Source organism: Nomascus leucogenys, chromosome 18, assembly GCF_006542625.1.
Source record: "Nomascus leucogenys isolate Asia chromosome 18, Asia_NLE_v1, whole genome shotgun sequence".
NCBI lineage: Eukaryota > Metazoa > Chordata > Mammalia > Primates > Hylobatidae > Nomascus > Nomascus leucogenys.
In genome coordinates, this window is record NC_044398.1 from 87,964,723 (window position 1) to 87,989,596 (window position 24,874).

The window sequence follows — 24,874 nt, forward strand, 5'->3', positions numbered from 1 at the left end:
TAGTCCCAGCTACTTGGGAGGCTGAGACAGGAGAATCACTTAAACCCAGGAGGCAGGGGTTGCAGTGAGACGAGATCACACCACTGCACTCCATCCTGGGCGACAGAGCAAGATTCTGTCTCAAAAATAAATAAATAAATAAATAATGACTATGGCCAGTGTGGAAGCAGAAAGGTTGGAAAAGGTGCAAAGAATGGTGGTGGCCACGAGGAAAGATGAGAAAGAGGAATTTTTTTTTAAATTTTAAATTTTTCAGACAGGGTTTCACTCCTGTCGCCCAGGCTGGAGTGCAGTGGTGCATCTCGGCTGACTGCAGCCTCAACCTCCCAGGCTCAGGCAATCCTCCCACCTCGGCCTCCCGAGTAGCTGGGACTACAGGTCTATGGCCCCATGCCTGGCGAATTTTTTTTGTAATTTTAGTAGAGACAAACTTCTGCCATGTTGCCCAGGCTGGTCTTGAACTTCTGAACTCAAGCGATTCTCCCACTTCAGCCTCCTCAGTAGCTGGGACTACAGGTGTGCGCTACCACGCCCAGCTGATTTTTTATATTTTTAGTAGAGATGGGGTTTCGCCATGTTGCCCAGGCGGGTTTGTTGCTTTCTAATTTTTTATTTTTTCTTTGAGACAGTCTCACTCCGTCACCCAAGCTGGAGTGCGGTGATGCGATCTTGGCTCACCGCAACCTCCACCTCCCAGGCTCAATCTATTCTCCTGCCTCAGCCTCCAGAGTAGCTGGGATTACAGACGTGTGCCACCACACCCGGGTAATTTTTGTATTTTTAGTAGAGAAGAGGTTTCGCCAAGGTGGCCAGGCTGGTCTCAAACTCCTGACCTCAAGTGGTCCGCCTACCAGCCTCCCAAAGTGCTGGGATTACAGGCGTGAACCACTGCGCCCAGCCTGGTTGTTGTTGTTTGAGAGAGAGTCTCGTTCTGTCGCCCAGGCTGGAGTGCAGTGGCGGCATCTTGGCTCGCTGCAACCTCCGCCCCCTGGGTTCAAGTGTTTCTCCTGCCTCAGTGTCCTGAGTAGCTGGGACTACTGGCGCGTGCCACCACGCTCAGCTAATTTTTTTGTATTTTTATTAGAGACAGGGGTTTCACCGTGTTAGCCAGGATGGTCTTGATCTCCTGAACTCATGATCTGCCTGCCTCGGCCTCCCAAAGTGCTGGGATTACAGGCGTCAGCCATTGTGCCCCCTGGCCCTGTGTGTGTTTTTTTTTGTTTTTTGTTTTTTTGTTTGTTTGTTTGTTTTTTGAGACGGAGTCTCACTCTGTCGCCCAGGCTGGAGTGCAGTGGTGTGATCTCGGCTCACTGCAAGCTCCACCTCCCGGGTTCACACCATTCTCCTGCCTCAGCCTCCAGGGTAGGTGGGACCACAGGTGCCCGTCACCACGCCCAGCTAATTTTTTTGTATTTTTAGTAGAGACGGGGTTTCACCATGTTAGCCAGGATGGTCTTGATCTCCTGACCTCGTGATCTGCCCGCCTCGGCCTCCCAAAGTGCTGGGATTACAGGCTTGAGCCACCATGCCCAGCCCCCCGCCCACCCCCCTTTTTTTTTTCCCGAGATGGAGTCTCACTCTCTTGCCTAGGCTGGAGTGCAATGGTGCGATCTCGGCTCTTTGCGACCTCCGCCTCCTGGTTTCAAGCAATTCTCCTGCCTTAGCCTCCCGAGTAGCTGGGATTACAAGCGTGTGCCACCACACTTGCTAATTTTTGTATTTTTAGTAGACACGGGGTTTCACCATGTTGGCCAGGTTGGTCTGGAGCTCCTGACCTTAAGTGATCCTCCCATCTCAGCCTCCCAAAGTGCTGGGATTATAGGCATGAGCCACAGTGCCCAGCCTTGGCCCACATTTTTTATGGTGAAAAGAGGGCGGTGGGCCCTTTGCAGCCTGAGTTTTCACTGCACCTTGGAGCGGGAGGGGTCTGTGGTGGGTGGAATTGGGACCTCCCCAAATGCATGTCTACCTGGAGCCTCAGAATGTGATCTTGGTTGGAAAGAGGGTTTTTGCAGAAGTAATTAAGGAAAGGGTCCAAATGAGATCATACTGTATTCGGGTGGCCCTCAGTCCAATGACTGGTGTCTTTATAAGATGAGAGGGTGCACAGAGGCACATATACAGCGGAGAAGGCCACATGGAGACAGAGGTGAAGACTGGAGTGTTGCAGCCAGGAAATTGCCAAGGTGCCAGGACCCACCAGAAGCTGCAAGAGGCAAAAAAAGATTCTTCCCCAAAGAGGGAGCAGGGCACCGCAGACAGGTTGATTTCAGGCTTCTGGCCTTTAGGACTGTGAAAGGAGACAGTTCCACTGTTTTAAGCCACCCAGTAGAAGGTCATTCATTATGGCATCCCCAGGACACGAAGGCAGTCTGCCTTCATGCTTGGTCTAGGTTGGTGAAGGAGGACATGGGGTCCTCTGAGGCCATTGTGGTGGCACTGAGTAGCCTGAGGGACCCTTTTCAGCATCAGAATGGTGGGAAGTGGTGTGCAGACCAAAGCCTCGAACACGCAGAGTGGGAGGACTGAGGTCTAGCAGCCTGCTGGGAGGGCCTGTCCAACCAAAGACCTTTTGATCTACAATTTTTTTTTTCAAGACGAAGTCTCGCTGTGTCACCCAGGCTGGAGTGCAGTGGCGCAATCTCAGCTCACTGTAACCTCTGCCTACCATGTTCAAGAGATTCTCCTGCTTCAGCTTCTTGAGTAGCTGGGATTACAGGCACATGTCACCACACCCAGATAATTTTTGTATTTTTTGGTAGACATGGGGTTTCTCTGTATTCGCCAGGCTGATTGCGAACTCCTGGCCTCAAGTGATCAACCTGCTTCTGCTTCCCGAAGTGCTGGGATTACAGATGTGAGCCACCACACCCAGCCAATTTACAAATATTTTGAAAATGCTACTTATGAGTGGCCCAATAATTTTATTTCTAGGAGTTTATCTTAAGGAAAAATAAAAAATTCAGATGAAATCTTATCCCCCTAGATGTTTATCAAGATACTATTTTTTTTTTTCCAGGGGGTGTGATCTTGCTCTGTCGCCCAGGCTGGAATACAGTGGTGTGATCATGGCTCATTGCAGCTGGAACCTCCCAGGCTCCAGCAATCCTCCCACCTCCCAAGTAGCTGAGACCACAGGCCCGCGCCACTGCATATGCCCAGCTATTTGTATTTTTAGTAGAGACAGGGTTTTGCCATGTTGCCCAGGCTGGTCTCGAACTCCTGGACTCAAGCAATCCTCCCGCCTCAGCGCCTGGCCCAAGACACTTTTTTTGTTTTTTTTTTTGAGATGGAGTCTTGCTCTGTCCAGGCTGGAGTGCAATGGCAGGATCTCAGCTCACTGCAACCTCTGCCTCCTGGGTTCAAGCAATTCTCCTGCCTTAGCCTCCCAAGTAGCTGGGATTACAGGCACCCACCACCATGCCTGGCTAATCCAAGACAGTATTTATAAGAAAACCTAGAACCGGTCTACACGTCCAATAGTGAGGAAATGGTTAGGTGAATTACAGTACATCCACAAGATGGATTACTAAACAGACATTGGTATGATTTATGAAGAGTGTTTAATGTTTACAAAGAGCTTTTAATGATGAGGAAGACGGTGGTGGTATAATAAGTGGGAAAAAAACTGGTTATAAATGATATCATAATACGACATCAACGATGAAAAAAATGCACAAAAAAAGACTTTTTTAAAACGTCGAAATGTCAAAGTGGTCTCTAGTTGGAGGAATAATGGTTTTCTTTTAAAAAAAAAAAACAAACTTCTTCATACTTTTTGTACTTTTAAAATGATTTACTATGTACATGGATTACTTCCATAATCAAGAAAAAAAGTAAAAACTTTTAAAATGCCGAGAACGTGGTTTCCATTTTTATTTTCTCTGATAGGTGACTGCACATCAGCGAATCTTGAGTTATGCTAACTACTTAGGCCGGTCACAACACACACACATACAGAGAAGTCATACGGGCTGTACCGGGCTGGCTGTCGCAAATGTACATGGAATTACACGAGTTGAAGTTGTTTGGCAGCTAGTTAACATACGCCACCCAATGACGGGACACAATCTGGTCACATGCTGCCTCTCCCGCCTGTTGCTGTTCTTTACAAAGGTCCGTGTGTCGGGCTGGCAAAGTGGTGTCCTGCTGGCATCTCTGTGGTGGCCCCGGAGTGGTGGAGTGCCCAGGTCAGCATCTACTCTGGGTCCCATTCTCAACTGCCCTGGCCTTGACATCAGAGCTTCTGGTTCCCTGCTGGCTCTTCTGCACACTGGATCCATGCCAGTCCAGGCCCCCTCCAGGCACACACCTGGGGCAGACTGAGAGCACACTGGACGCTGTCTTGATGTGAACTGTGCCCAGACACAGAATGGGGGGAAGCGGGAGATGTGACCACGACACCACACACAAGCTCGATCATTACAGATGGGCCCTCTGGGTCTCTGGGAATGCTATATGGGTGGTGCCCGAGAGACATGGGGGCCATGTGGAGCCCTCCAGGGCACAGTTGCTGGGAGAGGACAGACAAGGGAGGGGACCTGTGCCCATGTGCCTAGCTCTGAGAGCAGAGCTAGGAGGGTGGATGGGGAATGTGTCTGACATGGTGCTAGACTTTTGAGAAGTCACGACTACACACAGCTGGGGAGCATGCCCCTCTCCCAGTTCATTCACATGGTGGGTTAGATACAGCTAGAGAAGTGGAGATATGCTTTTTTGAGGGAGGACCTTTCCTGGCGGTTGGATAAACAGTGAGACAGACTCCTGGGTTCGGCATGCTCTGGGGAGGACCATGCGACGGTGAGGGACTCCCTACTGCTACACTCTGTACAGGGTGGCCGGGCCCGCCTGCCATGCCCATGGCCTCTGGCGACAGTCACGGGCTTGCCTTCAACCCCTTCTGCCTTGGAGAGCTCTTGGGCCCCGGTGAAATGGGGGCTATAAAGACAAGAGGGTGGGGGGGTCCCCATGGCCCCAGGGCACCCCACGTGGGGGCTACATGATGTTGCACTGGGTGGCCCCACAACAATCCTTGATGAGTGCCAGCCCCGTCTTGGCCACCGTGGGCTTGCTAGGTGGGGGCTCTGCTTTCTTCTCTGCCCGGGAGCCTGCAGCAAGATGTGGGCACAGGGAGAGGGGGAGAAAGGAACAGAGAGAGAGAGGTGAGGTGAGGGGAGCCCCGACCATCTGCAGCCCAGCCCCACTGCAACCCCTGGCCAGGTCTTGTTCCCGGCCTTGTTCAGGTGGTATGGAGAGCTGATGCACATTTTATATGATCCTCAGCTGGTCCTCATTTTATATGGTCCTCAATGCTCAGCTTCCAACCCTAAATTTCAGCCCTTCTCCTAGTCAGCTCTTATCATCATTGTACCTGCCAAGCCTAGCACAGGGCCTGACATCCAAGAAGTATTTGGTAAATAGGTAAGAGAGAAATTTTGTTCAAGTCACTTCAATCTGAGGGCTCATATTTTTCAATTTTTGAAAATGCTCATGCATTGTCTTTTCAGATACCTCCACCTCCCATTCTCTGTTTTACCTCCTAGAATACCTATCACATGTAAGTTGGACCTTCTCACTCTATCCTCTCAGTATTATAACTTCTCTTTCATATTTCCCATCTTTTTTTCTCTTTGGGCTGCATTCTGTGTAACTTTCTCAGGGTTGTCTTCCAATTTATAAATTCTCCCTTCAGCTGTGTGTCTGTATTTAATCCATTGAGTTTTTACTTTATTGATAAAAAAAAAAGATTTCAGAAGGCCAGTTTTTTGCATGTCTATGTATTCTTTTTTCATAGCATCTTACTATTTCATTTTGGGTTTATTCCTTCTCTTAGCTCTTTGATAATTTAAAAGTACTTAGTTTATTTTCCTCTTTAAATAGTTCTATCATTTTTGGTTCTTGGGAGGACATTCTCTTTGGTGCATCTACTGATTCTCCTCATGGTGATTCAGTTCTTCATGGGTTTTTCTTTTCTTTTCTTTTTTTGAGATGGACTCTCACTCTGTCACCCAGGCTGGAGTGCAGTGGTGTGATCTCGGCTCACTGCAACCTCCGCCTCCCAGGTTCAAGTGATTCTCCTGCCTCAGCCTCCTGAGTAGCTGGGATTACAGGTGTGTGCCACCGTGCCCGGCTAATTTTTGTACTTTTAGTAGAGACAAGGTTTCACCATGTTGGTCAAGCTGGTCTCAAGCTCCTGACCTCATGATCTGCCCACCTTGGCCTCCCAAAGTGCTGGGATTACAGGCATGAGCCACTGTGCCCGGCCGGGTTTTTCATTTTTATTGAGGGCTCATCTTCAAGAGGGTTGCTTTTTTCTGTGAGAATACTGTATACCATGGGATCCAGAAGAATCCCTACTGTGCAGTTTTGCATTTGCTAAATCTGCTAGGATCCCAGAGATTTCACTGGTTTTACAATAGTTTTATTTTTCAACTTGGAATTCCAGTACCAGATGAGTAGGGCAAAGTTAGCCCCTTGCATGTGATGCATGCTTGGTGTTTTGATTTCTCACCAGAATCATTTCTTTTTTTTGAGACGGAGTCTCGCTCTGTCACCCACACTGGAGTGCAGTGGCGCGATCTCGGCTCACTGCAAGCTCCGCCTCCTGGGTTCACGCCATTCTCCTGCCTCAGCCTCCCGAGTAGATGGGATTACAGGCGCCTGCCACCACGCCCAGCTAATTTTTTGTATTTTTAGTAGAGACGGGGTTTCACCGTGTTAGCCAGGATGGTCTCGATCTCCTGACCTCGTAATCCGCCCGCCTCGGCCTCCCAAAGTGCTGGGATAACAGGCGTGAGCCACTGGAATCATTTCTTTTTTCCACCCATAACCCAATAGAGAAGGCAAGTTTCCTTGCTCCTCCTCCATGCTGCTAGGTGGAGTTTTTCTACCTTGCCTTTCATGAAAGGGTCCATCGAGGAGGATGCTGGCCTTAGGCAGTGATCACGTGCCTTGTAGTTATAAGAGCCAGCAGAAGAGATCATTGCCCTTCTCTTTCCTTACTCCCTCCAACCATGTTTCACAGGATGTTAATGAAAACTGGGTTTGTAGTTTTATAGACAGTGGCAGCTTTTGGTTTTTGTCTTCCCAGGAAGATTTCAAGTCCCTCTTCCTCTAACAGCTCATGTCCCTGTGGCTGCAGGAGTGGGCAAGTTATACATTCCTGGCCAATCCCAGTACCCCCAGCCTCTTGGTGATGGTAATGGATCTAAAAGGTGGGAACATAATTCAAGAAGCACTGAACAGAATCTTTCCCTGAGACTTATGTATTTCTATACCAGGGAAAAGAATCTGTGGCATTGCCTCAGAGTTGCTAAGCTATGGTTCTAGGGTTCTGGTCCCATGGAGAAGGCCTGTGTTGTAGGAAAAAAATGATGCTTGCATGCAAAGAGAGGTAGAGATGAGAAAAAGAAGAAAAGTAGGGGAGGTAACAGTGTTCAGTCCTTGAGGCTCTAGTTCTTGTTGCTCTTTCTCCAACAAATTCCTTTTTTTGCTTAGACCAGTTTGAATTGGGCATCCATTTCTCTCTCTTTTTTTTTTTTTTTTTTTTTTTTTTTGAGATGGAGTCTCGCTCTGTCGCCCAGGCTGGAGTGTAGTGGCGTGATCTCGGCTGACTGCAAGCTCCGCCTTCCCGGTTCACTCCATTCTCCTGCCTCAGCTTCCCAAGTACCTGGGACTACAGGCACCTGCCACCATGCCTGGCTAATTTTTTGTATTTTTAGTAGAGATGGGGCTTCACTGTGTTAGCCAGGATGGTCTCCATCTCCTGATCTGTGATCTGCCCGCCTCGGCGTCCCAAAGTGCTGGGATTACAGGCGTGAGCCACCGCGCCCAGCCAGGCATCCATTTCTTATAACCGAAAGAGGCCTCACTAATACAGCAGTTAAACACATTTGAGAAATGCTGGGTCAACAAAGAAAAGACAGTTTCTTGACAGCAGGATCCATTATCACTTTAATATCCTAATAGACATTGAGACTCTCCAAATACAGGGTCAAGTAAACAGCATTTCTCAAACTTATTTTGTACAAAACCCTCTTTGCTCTGAGGATCTCATGAGGTTAATATTCTGAGACGTATGCTTCTGGCTTCTCCAGAGATTCCAGACCTAAGAGAGGCCAGAGCTCCCTGAGCCTCAGTGGCTACCCAATTCCTTCTATGAAATGCACCAAACTTTGCAATTAGGGAGGAACAACTACTAGGACCAGGTACATAGTTTGCAGAGTTCAATGCAATATGAAAATGTAGGGCCCCATGTTCCAAATGTATTAGCAATTTCTTTTTTTTTTTTTTTTTTTTTTTGAGACGGAGTCTCGCTCTGTCGCCCAGGCTGGAGTGCAGTGGCGTGACCTCGGCTCACTGCAAGCTCTGCCTCCCGGGTTCACGCCATTCTCCTGCCTCAGCCTCCTGAGTAGCTGGGACTACAGGCGCCTGCCACCGCGCCCGGCTAATTTTTTGTTTTTTTAGTAGAGACGGGGTTTCACTGTGTTAGCCAGGATGGTCTCAATCTCCTGACCTCGTGATCTGCCCATCTAGGCCTCCCAAAGTGCTGGGATTACAGGCGTGAGCCACCGCGCCCGTCTGTATTAGCAATTTCTAGACAGCAACAGGAGAACATTAAACCAAGCATGGCACCCTTCTAGGCATGAGGCCTCAGGCAACTGCCTGCAAGCGCATGAGGCTGGTCAGTCATGAGGCCCCAGGCAACTGCCTGCATGCCCGTGAGGCTGGTCCTGCCTGCTGTCATCCCATGCTCAAATCTGATCTCTAGAAAGCAATTTGTTGTGCCCCTTATGGCTCCCAGACTTCTTTGAAATAGCCTTTTTTATTTTTATTTTTTTTTAAACAGAGTCTTACCCCGTCACGCAGGCTGGAGCGCAGTGGCCCAATCTCGGCTCATTGCAACCTCCACCTCCCAGGTTCAAGCAATTTTCCTGCCTCAGCCTCTTGAGTAGCTGGGATTCCAGGTTTGTGCCACCATGCCCAGCTAATTTTTGTATTTTTAGTGGATATGGGGTTTCACCATGTTGACCAGGCTGGTCTCGAACTCCTGACCTCAGGTGATCCACCCACCCTGGCCTCCCAAAGTACTGGGATTACAGGCATGATCCACTGTGCCTGGCCTGAAATACCCTTTTCTCCTTTGTTGGGGAGGGGAATGAATAATGTTTATACTCACTGGCTGGAGATTTGGTTACTTTGTCTAGAGGTTTTAACTTGATTCTCAGGAAATCAGCCATTTCCTTGTCTTCTTCTTGCTCCCTGTGAAAGTAGATGGGTAAAAGAAAAGAAAATATACAGCAAGCAAGGAAAGCATCAAGGAACCAATGAAATAAACCAATAGGTTAAGCAACAGGCTTTGTGGATGGTCCATGTATGTTGTTGTGTGTTATGCATGTACAGTATATATATGTTGTATCTGATGAACCTGCTCTGAACCAGAGACACATATCGATGATGGGGTAAATGCTTACACAGAGGTAGGTAAGAGACCAAAGGGCAGAGGCAGGGACATTACAGGACCCTGCTGGGGGGTCAGTGAGTGAGGCAGCACCTCTCCTGACCTTGTATTTTGAAGCCACCCTATTCACCTGCGCTCCCACAAAGTAAGAGGCAGGTCTCAGAGAGCAAGTCACCCCACCTCTTCCAAGGATCACCAAGATAAAGTAGGTGGGTGCAGACTTGCTGAACTGCCTTGAAGAGACAGAGTATTTCTTTGTCACCCAGGCTGGAGTGCAATGGTGCAATCATAACTCACAGAAGCCTTGAACTCCTGGGCTCAAGAGATCCTCCCACCTCAGCCTCCCAAGTAGCTGAGACTATAGGAGCACTCCACCACTCCCAGTTAATTAACAAAAATTGTAGAGATAGGAAGGTCTCACTATGTTGGGGCAGCTTGTCTGCCTGCCCAGGACTGGCATTGATAATTTCTTCTAGATCTGGAAGCAGAACCGGAGGTAAGGAGAATATAATATTTGTTGTAGTTTTTTGTGTTTGTTTTGTTTTGTTCTGTTTTTGAGATGAAATCTCACTCTGTCACCCAGGCTAGAGTGCATTGGTGCAATCTTGGCTCACTGCAACCTCTGCCTCCCAGGTTCAAATGATTCTCCTGCCTCAGTCTCCCAAGTAGCTGGGATTAGAGGCATGCGCCACCACGCCCGGCTAATTTTTGTATTTTTAGTAGAGACGGGGTTTCACCGTGTTGCCCAGGCTGGTCTTGAACTCCTGACTTCAGGTGATCCACCCACCTTGGCCTCCCAAAGTGCTGGGATTACAGGCGTCAGCCACTTTACCCGGCCATAGAATATGATATTTGGGTAGGAGGGGAAGTTGGTTTCTCTCATTAACCAAGTCCACCGTGGCATGAAGAAGGGCAGTGGAATTGCTAGTCCCAGGGCCCTTGAAGAAGGGTCTCTGAGGACACAGAGAATAAAGAGCAAGTTGCCCTCTGGGTTGGAAGGGCCTCTTTGTGAAAGGCCTAAAAGCTTTGCTCTGGTGTAAGAAAACAAAAATCAAGAACCAACGTGTACAGCTTTCCACATTTTCAACATTTACAACATATTTTTACACTGCAGCTCCAGGGCTCTGGTTGTCCGGGTCAAGGTGGCGGATGCAAAGAGAAGACCCTGATACTTAGAAAAGGGCATTGGAGCCACTAAGGGGAAGGGAAAGGGGAGAACAAAGCCGGGAGGTTGGGAGGGCAGGGGTTGGGAGCAAGTCAGTTCAGGTGGCAGAGTTTCTGTAGAAACAGAGAGCAGAAGTTTCAAGACATTGCCTTGATGAGTGAAAGGATGTGAAGGAAGCTCTGCCATGTATTATGGGATGTGACACCTCTCTGGTCACCTCCCGGAACAACACTCCCTCAAGAGGCACAGATTTGAAATTCTCTTGAATGTGAAATGAGTTCTCAAGCCAGAAGGGCTGGGGTTCCTTGGGATTCAGTGTCCAGAGACTGTGGGCCAAGGCCATGCCTGTTAGGCAGGCTGTGAGTCCCAGGAGCAGAAGATGGGTTCTGGAAGGAAGCAGAAGGTTGCTGTCCTGCAGCCCAGTGCTCGGGTACCCGCAGTGCACTCACCTTAACCGCTCGACCTCTGCATCGTCCACCAGGAAGTCTCTCTTCTGCACCAGTTTGTGGATCTTCTGGATTAGCTCATCCTCTCTCTGCTTCTGCAGTTTGGTTTTTTCTTTTTCTGCAAAGAAGAAGACATCAACAAGAACACAGATGAGCATTTTGGGAGGCCGAGGTGGGCGGATCACTTGAGGTCAGGAGTTTGAGACCAGCCTGGCCAACATGGTGAAACAACCCCATCTCTACCAAAAATACAAAAATCAGCCAGGCGTGGTGGCACACGCCTGTAATTCCAGCTACTCAGGAGGCTATCAGCCACCACCTCGGGAGGCAGGTGAATTGCTTGAATCTGGGAGGCGGAGGTTGCAGTGAGCTGCGACTGCACCACTGCACTCCAGCCTGGGCAACAGAATGAGACTTCATTTCAAAAAAGAAAAAAAAAAACTACAGAGAGACAGATGGGAGGGTGACCACTAAAAGCACTTGAGCTGGCCAGGTGCAGTGGCTCACACCTGTAATCCCAGCACTTTGGGAGGCTGAGGGGGGCGGATCACGAGGTCAGGAGATCCAGACCATCCTGGCTAACACGGTGAAACCCCGTCTCTACTAAAAATACAAAAAATTAGCCGGACGTGGTGGTGGGCGCCTGTAGTCCCAGCTACTCGGGAGGCTGAGGCAGAAGAATGGCATGAACCCGGGAGGTGGAGCTTGCAGTGAGCCGAGATCACACCACTGCACTCTAGCCTGGGTGATAGAGCGAGACTCCGTATCAAAAAAAAAAAAAAAAAGCACTTGAGCTGAGTGGCCAGGATTGGAGTCCTGACTCTGCCCTTCCACCCTCTGGATGAACTTGGAGAAGCAACATGACCTCTTCAAGCCTCAGTTTTCTCAACTGTAAAATACACAGCGAGGCTTAAAACGGGAGTAATGGGCTGGGCATAGTGCCTGCCGCCTGTAATCCCAGCACTTTGGGAGGCCAAGGCAGGGGGATCACTTGAGGCCAGGAGTTCAAGACCAGCCTGGGCAACATAGTGAGACCCTCCTATGTTTACAAAAATTTTCTTTGTAAATTAGCCACGTGTGGTGGAGTGTTCCTGTAGTCTCAGCTACTTGGGAGGCTGAGGTGGGAGGATCTCTTGAGCCCAGGAGTTCAAAGGCTGCAGTGAGTTATGATTGCACCATTGCACTCCAGCCTGAGTAACAGAGAAAGACCTTGTCTCTTAAAAAAAAAACAAAATTAAGAGGACAGGGTGAACGTGGGGAGGGAGAGCATCAGGAAAAATAGCTAAGCATGCTGGGCTTCATACCTATGTGTTGGGCTGATAGGTGCAGCAAGCCACCATGGCCCACGTTTACCTATGTAACAAACCTGCACCTCCTGTATACAAAATTGCATACAATTTTGAAATGCAGTAATGTTAGTAAATGGCTTAGTGGAGTGCTTGGCCTTGGCTGACAGCCTTCAGTAAATGGTCATGACAAAGCCAGGGGGTGAGAAGAGGCTCAGATAGGGGTGCTGGGAGGGAACTAGTTTTGTTTTTTTTTTCCCTTTGGTGAGCGTAAACCAATTTACCAGAAGAAAATCATCCATGCTGATGACATTAAACCTGTCCCAAAACACCAAGTGCTAGGATGCCAAAGAGAAAAAATAAAAAAAAGAGAGAGGGCTGAAGATGAGGTATGAGAAAATTAAGAGGCAAAAACTTAAACCCACTTGGGCTCTTTCCGCTCAAATCCCTTCAGAATAAAAAACGTGGGGCAGCTTGTCTGCCTGCCCACGACTGACGTTGATAATTTCTTCTGGAACTGGAAGCAGAACCAGGGGTAAGGAGAACATAATATTTGGATAGGAGAGAAAGTTGGTTTCTCTCATTAACCAGGAGTCCACCACTGCACGAAGAAGGGCAATGGGCTTGCCACCGCTCCCCATTCCCAGCCATTGGTGCATTGGATGATGGCGTCACTGCTCCTGCCATGGAAAGTCTTGTGGGTCGGGTCTGATTCCCTAAATCACTCATCAGCACCACAGAGCCGCTCCCTGCCCTCTCCAAGCACGCACCAACACTCATGGACTCACCAGGACCCCTGCTCACTCAGGAGCTCGTGGTGTGACTTTACTCTCCAAATAACCATTGACAGCACTCTGACATTCCCAAGTACCCTCCACTGCTCTCTAGATCGTAGCCAGAATCACCCAACAACTGGCTGGGCCCCCAGCATCTGCAAACTTCTGTCTCCAGGCCATTCATCCACGTCTTCTGTCACTCGCCAATAGAGGCATTCCCCAGCCACAGCTGCAGCAACTCCCAGGAGAAACCACCTACTCACACAAGTGGCCTGCGTCAGCTCACAGACCTATGACTAGCCCAAGTCTCCAAGTCATTGGCCAGTGCTGCTCACATGCGTGGGTGCTACATAGCTTTCCCATCATCTCCCACTTGCCTACAGGTGCCACCCACTGAGATCCTAACCTCCATGGTCATAGTATTAAGAAATGAGGCCTTTGGGAAGTAAGTAGATTATGAGGGTAGAATCCTCATGAATGGAATTGGTGCCCTTATAAAAGAGGCCCAAGGCAGCTTGTTTGCCCCTTCCACCACACAAGGATGCAGTGAGAAGCTACCATCTATAAGGAACAGGCCCTCACCAGGCACTGCATCTGCCAACACCTTGATCTTGCACTTCCCAGCCTCCAGAACTGTAATGTTGTTTACAAGCCCCCAGTCTAGAGCAAGCCACAGGGACTAAGGCACCCCCAAAGTTCATGTGTGCCCTATTTGGAAATAGTTTTCCCCAGTTTATGTCTCTTCTATTTGGAAATAACTCTACTTCCAAAGTAATTTGGAAGTTGCTTTGCACATGTAATTATAATAGTTAAGCTAAAATGAGGTCATACTTATTAGCATGGATCCTAAACCCAATGACTTGTGTCCTTATAAGAAGAGGAAAGAGACCCAAGCATGGTGGCCTGCACCTGTAATCCCAGCTACTTGGGAGGCTGAAGCAGGAGGCTCAGTTAAGCCTGGGAGTTCTAGACCAGCCTGGGCAACACAGCCAGACCCTGTCTTTTAGAAAAAAAAAAAAAAAAGAGGAGAAGAGGAGAAGACACACAGACACACACAGGGTCATGTGAAGACGGAGGCAGAGAATGAAGTGGTGCAACTACAAGGCAAGCAATGCCAAGGATTGTGTGTGCTACTGTTAGAGTAGGTAGCCAGGAAGCCATGAGCAAGAAAGGAGAGGGGATTTCCCCCAAGGAATGTCAGGCAACCATCAGGTGATGTCAGGCAGTTGTTAAAATTGTCTCTCTAAAATAATAATTGGTCGTAGCTGGTGCCAGGGAAAGGCCATTTCCCAATAGATAGAAAACATCTGAAGTGATCAGCAGCTTCCCCATGAGATCTCAGGAGTTGGGCGATTGGGCTCAAGCATGCACGCTAAGAGGCAAAATGGCGGAGTCTAACTGGTATATGACCTTCCTCTAGGAACACTCAACTGGTGAGGGAAAAACATCTCAAATGATCAGGCGCATGACTTCTGTAAATACGCTGTGTTTGCGGCCTCTCCCAAGCACTGGCAGGCCACTGCGCATGCGCACAACTTGCCCTGAGGAAAAAGAAAGGGAAGACAGACATAAAACCCTGGAACACGCCAACATATAAAACCCCAAATCAAAGGTCAAACGGTGCACTTGGATCTCTCAAATCACCCACTTGGCCGTCTTCCAAGTGTACTTTACTGCCTTTCATTCCTGCTCTAAAACTTGTTAATAAACTTTTGCTCCTTCTCTAAAACTTGCCTTGGTCTCTCACTCTGCCTTTATGCCCGCTGGTGGAATTATTTCCTCTGAGGAGGCAAGAATCAAGTTGCTTCAGACTCGTATGGATCTGCTACTGCTATTGATACAGGAGTTAAGAAGAAATTATTTAGGCAGATAGCTTAAGGAAGTCCTCAGTAAGGTTTTCCTTTTAATGAAAAGCAGCCCCCAAATCATTTTCTTTTCTAACAAGGAGCAGCCAGTAAAATCTAGCTGTAGACATAGTCAAGGGAGCTGGAAGCTTACACGGGTGAGTGCTGGCAGCTGTGCCCATAGGAAAAGGCTATCTGGTCTAGGTATATTCAAAATGGCGGCTCCATGCTCCCTTCTCTTTGTCAGCCATGTGTACAGGAGACAACATGGCACCACCCAAGTGGAAAGTGCATTTGCATAATAATATTAGGGTGGAGTGGCCAGCCTTCCCCATGTGCTATGTAAACGTCATACCTGCTCCAACCGATCTGTGGGCCCTATGTAAATCAGACACCACCTCCTCAAGCTTGCCTATAAAATTTGGTGCACTCTACCACAGGCCGGAATTCCCATTCAGGGACTTCTCGAGAGAGACAGAGAGAGCTGTTCTCCTTTCTCTTTCTTTTGCCTATTAAACCTCCACTCCTAAACTCACTCCTCTGTATGTCAGTGTCTGCGTCCTTAATCTGCTTGGAGAGAGACAACGAACCTTGGGTATTTACCCCAGTCAACAACGCTACTTCACTAACACTACCAGAAGCTGAGAAGAGGCAAAGGAGTCTCCTCTAGAGCCTTAGGAGGGAACATGGCCCTGTTGACACCTCGATTTTGGATGTCTGGCCTCCAGAACCGAAAGAGAATACATTTCTGTTGCTTAAGCCATCCAGTTTGCACCAATTTGTTAGCCAGCTCTGGGAAATGAATGTAATGCCCTAGGGCTTCAGGAGACTCCACTGGCCTTCCAGTAGTTGTTTGTTTTGTGCTTACATAAGCTTGGATGGGTTTCTGTACCTTTCAGCCAGACTAATCCTTGGAGAGCTGTGAAATGAGAGAGTGGAACAGGTCTGGTGGTTCCTAACCCTCACTGCTTATCACAATCATGTGCGAAGCTTTAAAAATTGCCAATGCTTGGCCAGGCACGGTGGCTCATGCCTGTAATTCCAGCACTTTGGTAGGCCGAGGCGGGCAGATCACGAGATCAGGAGGTTGAGACCACCCTGGCTAACACAGTGAAACCCAGTCTGTACTAAAAATACAAAAACAAAATTTGCCAGATGTGGTGGTGGGCGCCTGTAGTCCCAGCTACTCAGGAGGCTGAGGCAGGAGAATGGCGTGAACCTGGGAGGCGGACGTTGCAGTGAGCTGAGATTGCACCACTGCACTCCAGCCTGGGCGGCAGAGCGAGACTGTCTCAAAAAAAAAAAAATTACCAATGCTTAGCTGGGCATGGTGGCTCACACCTGTAATCCCAGTACTTTGGGAGGCTGAGGCGGGTGGATCACCTGAGATCAGGAGTTCAAGACCAGACTGGTCAGCGTGGTGAAACACTGTCTCTACTAAAAATGCAAAAATTAGCTGGGCTTGGTGGTGGCGCATGCTTGTAATCCCAGCTACTTAGGAGGCTGAGGCAGGAGAATCACTTCACTTGAACCCAGGAGGTGGAGGTTGCAGTGAACTGAGATCTTGCCACTGCACTCCAGCCTGGGTGACAGAGCAAGACTCCATCTCAAAAAAAAAAAAAAATTAATAATGCTGAGAGGGATCAAGTGAGGCAGAAGAATATGGTCTGGAGGCAGGGAACTTAGGGCCAACTTCTTAGAACTAAATCAAAAGAAAAACCCCAAGTTTCCACACCTAAGTAACTAAAGGACTGGAGGCTATTCCCTTTGCAAACCCTCCTCCTTTTCTGTGTGGCAGATGAGAAATTGAAAGTATCTCTGATTGGTTGCAGAAAGCAACCACAAAAGCTTTCTGCAACCAATCAGACTAATTGTGGGCCACTACTTCATTTACATAGGGTGTACACCAAACAGCCAACGGGAAACCTCTAGAGGGTATTGAAACCTCTAGAGGGTATTTAAACCTCAGAAAATTCTGTAATGGGGCTCTTGAGCCCCTATGCTCAGGCACACTCCCACCCTGTGGAGTGTACTTTCATTTTCAATAAATTTCTGCTTTTGTTGCTTCATTCTTTCCTCGCTTATTTTGTGTGTGTGTGCATTTTGTCCAATTCTTTGTTCAAAACACCAAGAACCTGGACACCCTCCACCAGTAACACAGGGACTCCCTTTTGGGGCCTGTGGGAGCACTCCCACCCCAAGCATGGAAATAAAGGAAAATCTTGAGTCCGCTCAAAGGAAATTCTAGGCACCTAGCTAGCCTTGAAAAGTCAATAAGCAATTTATGAGCAAGAAAGTAATAATAGCCTAAAACAATAGCCAAGGAAGTTAGAATCTGGAGATGTTTTGTTTTCTATAGAAACTGAAGGTAAACATCTTAGCATATATGTCTGAGTTGTTTTTCAGAAACCCAGGACCCTACCAAATGGATCCACTGGCATATAGATGTCAGATAAGGGAAGACTAAGGACTGAATTCTGACCATCTTTCCTTGTTCTAAGTGTCTTCCAGAGAGGCCTGGAGGGAGTCACACCCATGGGCCAGGGCTGACGTTCTTTTTTGCTGACCCCCGATTTTTATTATTTTTATTATTTGTTTATTCATTTATTTGAGGCAAAGTCTTTCTCTGTCGCCCAGGCTGGAGTGCAGTGACACAATCTTGGCTCACTGCAACCCCCCTCTCCCGAGTTCAAGCAATTCTCCTGCCTCAGTCTCCCGAGTAGCTGGAAGTACAGGCAGGCGCCACCATGCCTGGCTAATTTTTGTGATTTTAGTAGAGAGGGGGGTCTCGCCATGTTGGCCAGGCTGGTCTCAAACTCTTGGCTTCAAGCAATCTGCCCACTTCGGCCTCCCAATGTGCTGGGATTATAAGCGTGAGCCACTGCACCTGGCCTTGACGCCCGATTTTTAAACAAAGCTTCTCTTCCTTAACCAATTGCAAATTAGAAAATCTTTCAATCTACCTATGACCTGTAAGCCCCAGCTTCAATGTGTGCAGCCCTTTTAGGCCAAAACCAATATGTAATCTGAATGTATTGATTTACAATTTTGCCTGCAACTTCTGCTTGACTGAAATTTACCCCTGCCTTTAAAAACCCGCACTGAAATCACCATTGCAAAGTTATAACAGAGACAGTGAAAGAGATCCGACCTAATCAACTCCATCTTGCTTCTAACCTCCAAGCTGTCCTTGTTTATTCCCGGGCATAGGCTGAACTAACTCTGGGAGGAACTTAGTTTATCATTTAAAACAAAGACGATAACAGCCTTTTCCCAAAACAAACTCCCTTCTTGCCTGGGAACTAGACTGCATTTGTAGGTGATATGGTTAGGCTTTGTGTCGCCACCCAAAACTCATCTTGAATTATAATCCCCATCATCCCCACGTGTCAAAGGAGAGACCAGGTGGAGGTGACTGAATCACGAGGGCAGTTTCCCCATGCTGTTCTCGTGATAGTGAGTGAGTTCCCGTGAGATCTGATGGTTTTTTAAGGGTTGGGCAGTTCCGCCTGCGTTCATTCTGCTTCCTGTCACCTCGTGAAGAAAGTGCCTTGCTTCTTCACCTTCCACCAGGATTGTAAGTTTCCGGAGGCTTCCCCAGCTACGCCGAACTGTGAGTCAATGAAACCTCTTTCCTTTATACCCAGTCTGGGGCAGTTGTTGACAGCAGTGTGAAAATGGACTTAACAAATTAACCACAAGATTAGGAATTATGGTTTAGGAATCACACAGCTGGAGGCTACAAGATGCTGACCCTCCCCAAATTACTCCTGAAGATAACACCACTATTGTTAAACCCAAGATCAGTGCTTGAGATATTTTGCAGACCCTGCACTTGATGGGTCAGTGGGCACCACCCAGATTGATAAAGTGGCTCATCTGATCTTGTGGCCCCAACCCAGGAACTGACTCAGTGCAAGAGCACAGCTTCGACTCCCTATGATTTCATCTCCAACCCAACCAATCAGCATTCCATACTCACTGCCCCCCACCCCCCATCCACCAAATCATCTTTAAAAACTCTGATCCTGGAATGCTCAGGGACCCTGATTTGAGTAATAATAAAACTCCAGTCTCCCTCACAGCCGGCTCTGCATGAATTACTCTTTCTCTATTGTAATTCCCCAGTCTTGATAAATCAGCTTTGTCTAGGCAGAGGGCAAAGTGAACCTGCTGGACAGTAAATTACCTATAAGCCATTGAGGAGGTCAGGCTAGGAGCATTAGCTGCCCAGTACTCCTTGCTTGGAGCCTTGCAAATAAACTTCTTCCTTTTCACCACTGCAAAACCTCTGGGGAGATAGCTGGTCTTACTGTGCCAGGTGAGCAGACCCTAGTTGTATTAGTCCATTTTCACGCTGCTGATAAAAGCATACTCAAAACTGAGTAATTTATAAAGAAAAAGAGGTTTAATGGACTCACAGTTCCACGTGGCTGGGGAGGCCTCACAATCATGGCAGAAGGCAGCAGAGAAAATGAGAACCAAGTCAAAGGGGAACCCCTTATAAAACCATTAGCCTCGTGAGACTTATTCACTACCATGAGAACAGTATAGGGGAAACTGTCCCCCATGATTCAGTTGTCTCCCACCGGGTCCCTCCCACAACACATGGGGATTATAGGAGCTACAATTCAAGAGGAGATTTGGGTGGGAACACAACCAAACCATATCACTAGTTGAGTTCTATTACAATGCCAGAGTCCAAAGCCAACAATGCCAGATCAATTGCTTTGGGGTTTCTAGTGGGTGGAGAATAGACTTTGGTACTTTTCCCTCATTCCTTTGTTGTTTTATGTTTGACATTTAACTTTTTTTTGGTAACAGCTTTCTTGCAATATGATTCACATACCATGTAGTTCATCTGTTCCAAGTGTATTTGCAGAGTTGTGCAACCATCACCACAATCCATTTTAGAACATTTTAATCACCCCCAAAAGAAACCCCATACCCACTAGCTGTCACTCTCTTTCAATTAGGAGAGTCTATTCACTCGTTTATCCTTAGGGCCTGCACAGTGCTGGGCACGTAGTAAATACTCACGAAAGCTAGAGGATTCAGTTCTACTGTCATTGTGCACACTACCCCTACAACAAGACTGGGTCTAAGACTCCTATACCTTGCCTTTGTCATTTATGGGATATTCACAACAACCATGCGGGGGGAGTATTATTGGCCTCATTTTCCCAGCAAGGAATTCAAGGCTCAGAGAAATTAAGTCGTGAACTTTCACGAAGTTCACCTGCCTGCTACGGCTGAATTCAAACCCAGATTGCTGCACCCCTAATTACTAAAGTAGTAGTTCTTGTGTGGGGGCTGTAAGCTGCAAGGTGTCTGAGAAGGTCTCAATCAATCTGGAGGTTTATTTTGCCAAAGTCGAGGAGGCGCCTGGGAAAAACAGACACAGGCAGCAGTAGGATCCCTGGCCTGTGCTTTTTCCTGCAGAGGATCTTAAGGACTTCAATATTTAAAGGGGAAAGAGGGGACAGGAAGGGGAGGATTGCATTATCTGGCCCTCAGTGAATCTGCATTTTACATAGGATAAAGGAAACGCCGAGTAGAGGAGGAAGTCAAATATACATTTGTCTCCGGGTCCCCTACCTGTGAGGATAAGCTGTTAATTTACATTGACAGGGTGAGGGAGGCCCCTGGGAAGATAAGTGGCCTTCTATCTTGCAGTTATCTGTTTAGGAAAAAAGGAAAGGCAGTTTTGGCTGGGCGCGGTGGCTCACGCCTGTAATCCCAGCACTTTGGGAGGCTGAGGTGGGTGGATCACGAGGCCAGGAGATCGAGACCATCCTAGCTAACACGGTGAAACCCAGTCTCTACTAAAAATACAAAAAATTAGCCGGGCGTGGTGGCGGGCGCCTACAGGCTCCCAGCTACTCAGGAGGCTGAGGCAGGAGACTGGCATGAACCCAGGAAGCGGAGCTTGCTGTGAGCAGAGTTCGCGCCACTGCACTCCAGCCTGGGGAACAGAGCAAGACTCCGTCTCAAAAAAAAAAAGTAGGTTTTTGTATGACTCATAGTTCCTAAGCTTAACTTTTCCTTTTGGTATAGTGAATTGGGGTCCTGGGACTTTATTTTCCTTTCACAGGGCAATGTTGCACGCCCCCCTGACCTCACTTGGGGTACATTCAGCAACATCCGTACATCTGTAGACATTTTTGGTTGTCACTGTCAGAAGGGTTTGAACTACAGTGACTCCATCTTGAACAGGGGCTGGGTAAAATAAGGCTGAGACCTACTGGGCTGCAGGCCCGGGAGGTTAGGCATTCTAAGTCACAAGATGACATAGGAGGTCGGCACAAGATACAGGTCACAAAGACCTTCCTGATAAAACAGCATCAGTAAAGAATCCTCCCAAAATCCACCAAAGCCAAGATGGCGATGAAAGTGACCTCTGGTCGTCCTCACTACTCATTATATTCTAATTATAATGTATTAGCATGCTAAGAGGCACTCCCATCAGCGCCATGACAGTTTACAAACGTCATGGCAACATCAGGAAGTTACCCTATATGGTCTAAAAAGGGGCGGAACCTTCAATTGTGGGAATTGCCCACCCCTTTCCCAGAAAACTCATGAATAATCTACCCCTTGTTTAGCATATAATCAAGAAATAGCTATAAGTACAATCAATCGAGGAGCCCAAGCTGCTACTCTGCCTACAGAGTAGCCATTCTTTTATTCCTTTGCTTTCTTAATAAACTTGCTTTCACTTTATGGACTCGCCCTAAATTCTTTCTTGCTCTTGGTCCAAGAGCTTTGGGGTCTGGATCAGGATCCCTTTCTGGTAACATCACTATTGCAGGGTAGCAGGGAGGTAGGTTGTGCTAATGGCCTATAGTGGGTAGAGGCCAGGGATGAAACTCAACATCCCACAAGACACAACACAGAGCCCTGTACCCCCCAACAAAAAATGATCAACCCCAAAGGAAGATACTGACATTTGTCAACCCCAAATGTCAATAGTTGAAGGTTGGGAAACGCTACAAGGCTCGTCATGCTGCACTTGTAGCTCGGTAATAACTGCCACTTATGGGCACCCACTGTGTGCTGGGCCCAGTCTCTTTCCGCTAACTTGGGGGTTCCTTGAGAGTGGATAACCGTTCTCTGTTCACTGCACGTCCGGCTCCTAGGTTCAGGGCTTGCTGCAGAACGGCCTCTTGGGACATACTTATTGAACTGACAGCATGGCAAAAACATTCAAGTCAAGGGCAATGGTGGGTGCTTCTCTGGCCTATTTGAAAACACCTTTGCAAAAGTGGTAACAGTGAGAAAATTAGGACAGTGAAAGGGATCTGATCTAACCAACCCCCATCTTGCCTTTAACCTCCAAACTGCCCTTAATCATTCCCAGGTTTAGGCCATGCTAGTTTTGGGAGACATTTAGTTTATAGTTTAAACGATTATAACCCTTCCCACCAACTAAACTGCCTTTATAAAGCTAATAAAAGGCCCCCATGTTAGACGGGTGGGAGGAGGTTGAATTCTGCCAAGGCGTAGACATAAATGACTACAGCCATTATTTCAGAGGTCACAAGATTCACAACTTCCCCAATTACTCCTGCAGATAACATCACTATTGAAGAACCTAAGATCAGCCTTTTGAGATATCGTTTTAGGTTTTGTATTTCTGATGAATGATGATCCACGTGGACCTGTCACCCAGAAGTGGACTTAGCACCCTTGAGAACCATTTTTCGCACACCGATGATTGCATCCCCAACCAATCAGCAGCATCTATTCTGATATAGTTTGGATGTGTGTCCCCACCCAAATCTCATATTGAAATGTAATCCCCAGTGTTGGAGGCGTGGCCTGATGAGAGGTGATTGGATCATGATGGAGGTTTCTCATGATGGTTTAGCACCATCCTCCTTGGTACTGTCCTTGTGATAGTGAGTTCTCATGAGATTTGGTCTTTTAAAAGTGTGTGGCACCTCCCCCCTCAATCTCTTGCTCCTGCTCTGGGCACGTGACGTGTCTGCTCCCTTGTCTTCCGCCATGATTATAAGTTTCCTGAGGCCTTCCAGCAGCTGAGCAGACACCAGCATCATGCTTCTGGTACAGCCTGCAGAACTGTGAGCCAATTAAACTTATTTTCTTTATAAATTACTCAGGTATTTCTTTTTTTTTGAGTCGGAGTCTCGCTCTGTCACCCAGGCTGAAGTGCAGTGGTGAGATCTCACCTCACTGCAACCTCCACCTCCTGGGTTCAAGCAATTCTCCCACCTCAGCCTCCTGAGTAGCTGGAATTACAGGCACCCGCCACCACCCCTGGCTAATTTTCATATTTTTAGTAGAGATGGGGTTTCACCATGTTTGCCAGGCTGTTCTCAAACTCCTGACCTCAAGTGATCTGCCCCCTCAGCCTCCCAAAGTGCTGGGATTACAGGCATTAGCCACCGTGCCCGGCCTCTTTATGATATTCATACTCAATGAATTAGGCCCTCTTACTATTACTACCCCATTTTCAGAGGAAGAGAAATTGAGTCTCAGAGAAGTACAGTGACTTGCCCAAGGACAGGAAGGTGACCAGAATTCACTAGGACTTGAACCCAGGTCTGCCTGACTCGAAGCTGTGTTTGACACATGCAGTCGGGGAGCACTCCATTGCAAGAATGAGGCTCTGTCTTCCAGACCCAGGCGTACAGATGGGCCAGGCTGGGGGCCCCCGAGCACCTGCTTAGAACAAGATGAAGTTGCAAATGGTTACCTGGGATGGCGACCAAGTTCTGCAGCTCCTGCTTCAAGTCCATGATGTCCTTGCAGAGCTGGATGTCATCCATCCTGGGGAAACAGGACACCACCAACAGCAGGTTACATCAGCAGAGCATTACACCCTGAGCATCTCCCGGTTAATACAAAGAAGCTGTTAAAGGTGAGTTATCTTTTGAAGAGGCCACACATGCTCATTGTTGAGGTTTTCCCTCAAAAGGAAAAAGCCAAACACTGCTCAATTATCCCACCACCTAGAAATGATCAATCACTGTTTTTTGTTTGTTTGTTTGTGACAGAGTCTCACTCTGTTGCCCAGGCTGGAGTGCAGTGGCATGATCTCGGCTTGCCGCAACCTCCGCCTTCCGGGTTCAAGCGATTCTCCTGCCTCAGCGTCCCAAGTAGCTGGGATTATAGGTGCCCGCCACCATGCCCAGCTAATTTTTTTTGTATTTTTAGTAGTATTTTTAGTAGAGACGGGGTTTCACCATGTTGGCCAGGCTGGTCTTGAACTCCTGGCCTCAAGTGATCTGCGCACCTCAGCCTCCCAAAGTGCTGGGATTACAGGCATGAGCGGCCACGCTTGGCCATCAGTCACTGTTAATAACACCTCGATAGAGCTCCTTCCAGTCTTCATGTGCCTGGCTTCGGTTTGCTTATATGAGTGGCTTCATGTGGCATATTCAGTTTTGTTTTTCAGCTAATGTTTACGTTTTTTAAACATTACAGAAATTCACAACATAGAGGAAAGTCTCCCTCTGTCCTTCAGAGAGAATCATTGTCAACAGTTTAGTTTGTATTGCACTGGATTTTTTAAAACGTTATTTTTATTTTGCAAATGTTTAAATTTTTTTTTACTTTTGGAGATAGAGTGTCGCTCTGTTGCCAGGATGGAGTGTAGTGGTGTGATCATAGCTTACTGCAGACTTGAACTCCTGGGCTCAAGGGATCCTCCCACCTCTGCACAACCCCTCCCAACCCCGGCCCCTACGGAATAGCTGGGACTACAGGCTAATTTTTAAACAGTTTTTTGTAGAGACAGGGACCTCGCTATGTTGCCCGGCTGGTCTTGGATTCCTGGCGTCAAGCAATCCTCCCACCTCAGCCTCTCAAAGTGCTGGGATATAGGCATGAGCCACTGCACTCAGCCTCCTCCAGATTTTAAAAAAATACATA

At 47.9% G+C, this 24,874-nt stretch overlaps 1 protein-coding gene across 1 annotated transcript in view; it reads right to left on the bottom strand.

Annotated features, from left to right (window-relative positions):
- Nucleotides 1-3,756: 3,756 nt before the first annotated feature.
- BMERB1 (bMERB domain containing 1) overlaps nucleotides 3,757-24,874 on the bottom strand; it is a 152,726-nt gene continuing 131,608 nt past the window's right edge. The window contains exons 3-6 of the mRNA XM_003281514.4: nucleotides 23,697-23,770; nucleotides 11,075-11,189; nucleotides 9,179-9,261; nucleotides 3,757-5,108 (exon numbers count right to left, since the gene is read on the bottom strand). Of these exons, the coding sequence (XP_003281562.1) occupies nucleotides 4,996-5,108; nucleotides 9,179-9,261; nucleotides 11,075-11,189; nucleotides 23,697-23,770 (385 nt within the window). The 3' untranslated portion in view covers nucleotides 3,757-4,995. The remainder of the gene's footprint in view (nucleotides 5,109-9,178; nucleotides 9,262-11,074; nucleotides 11,190-23,696; nucleotides 23,771-24,874) is intronic.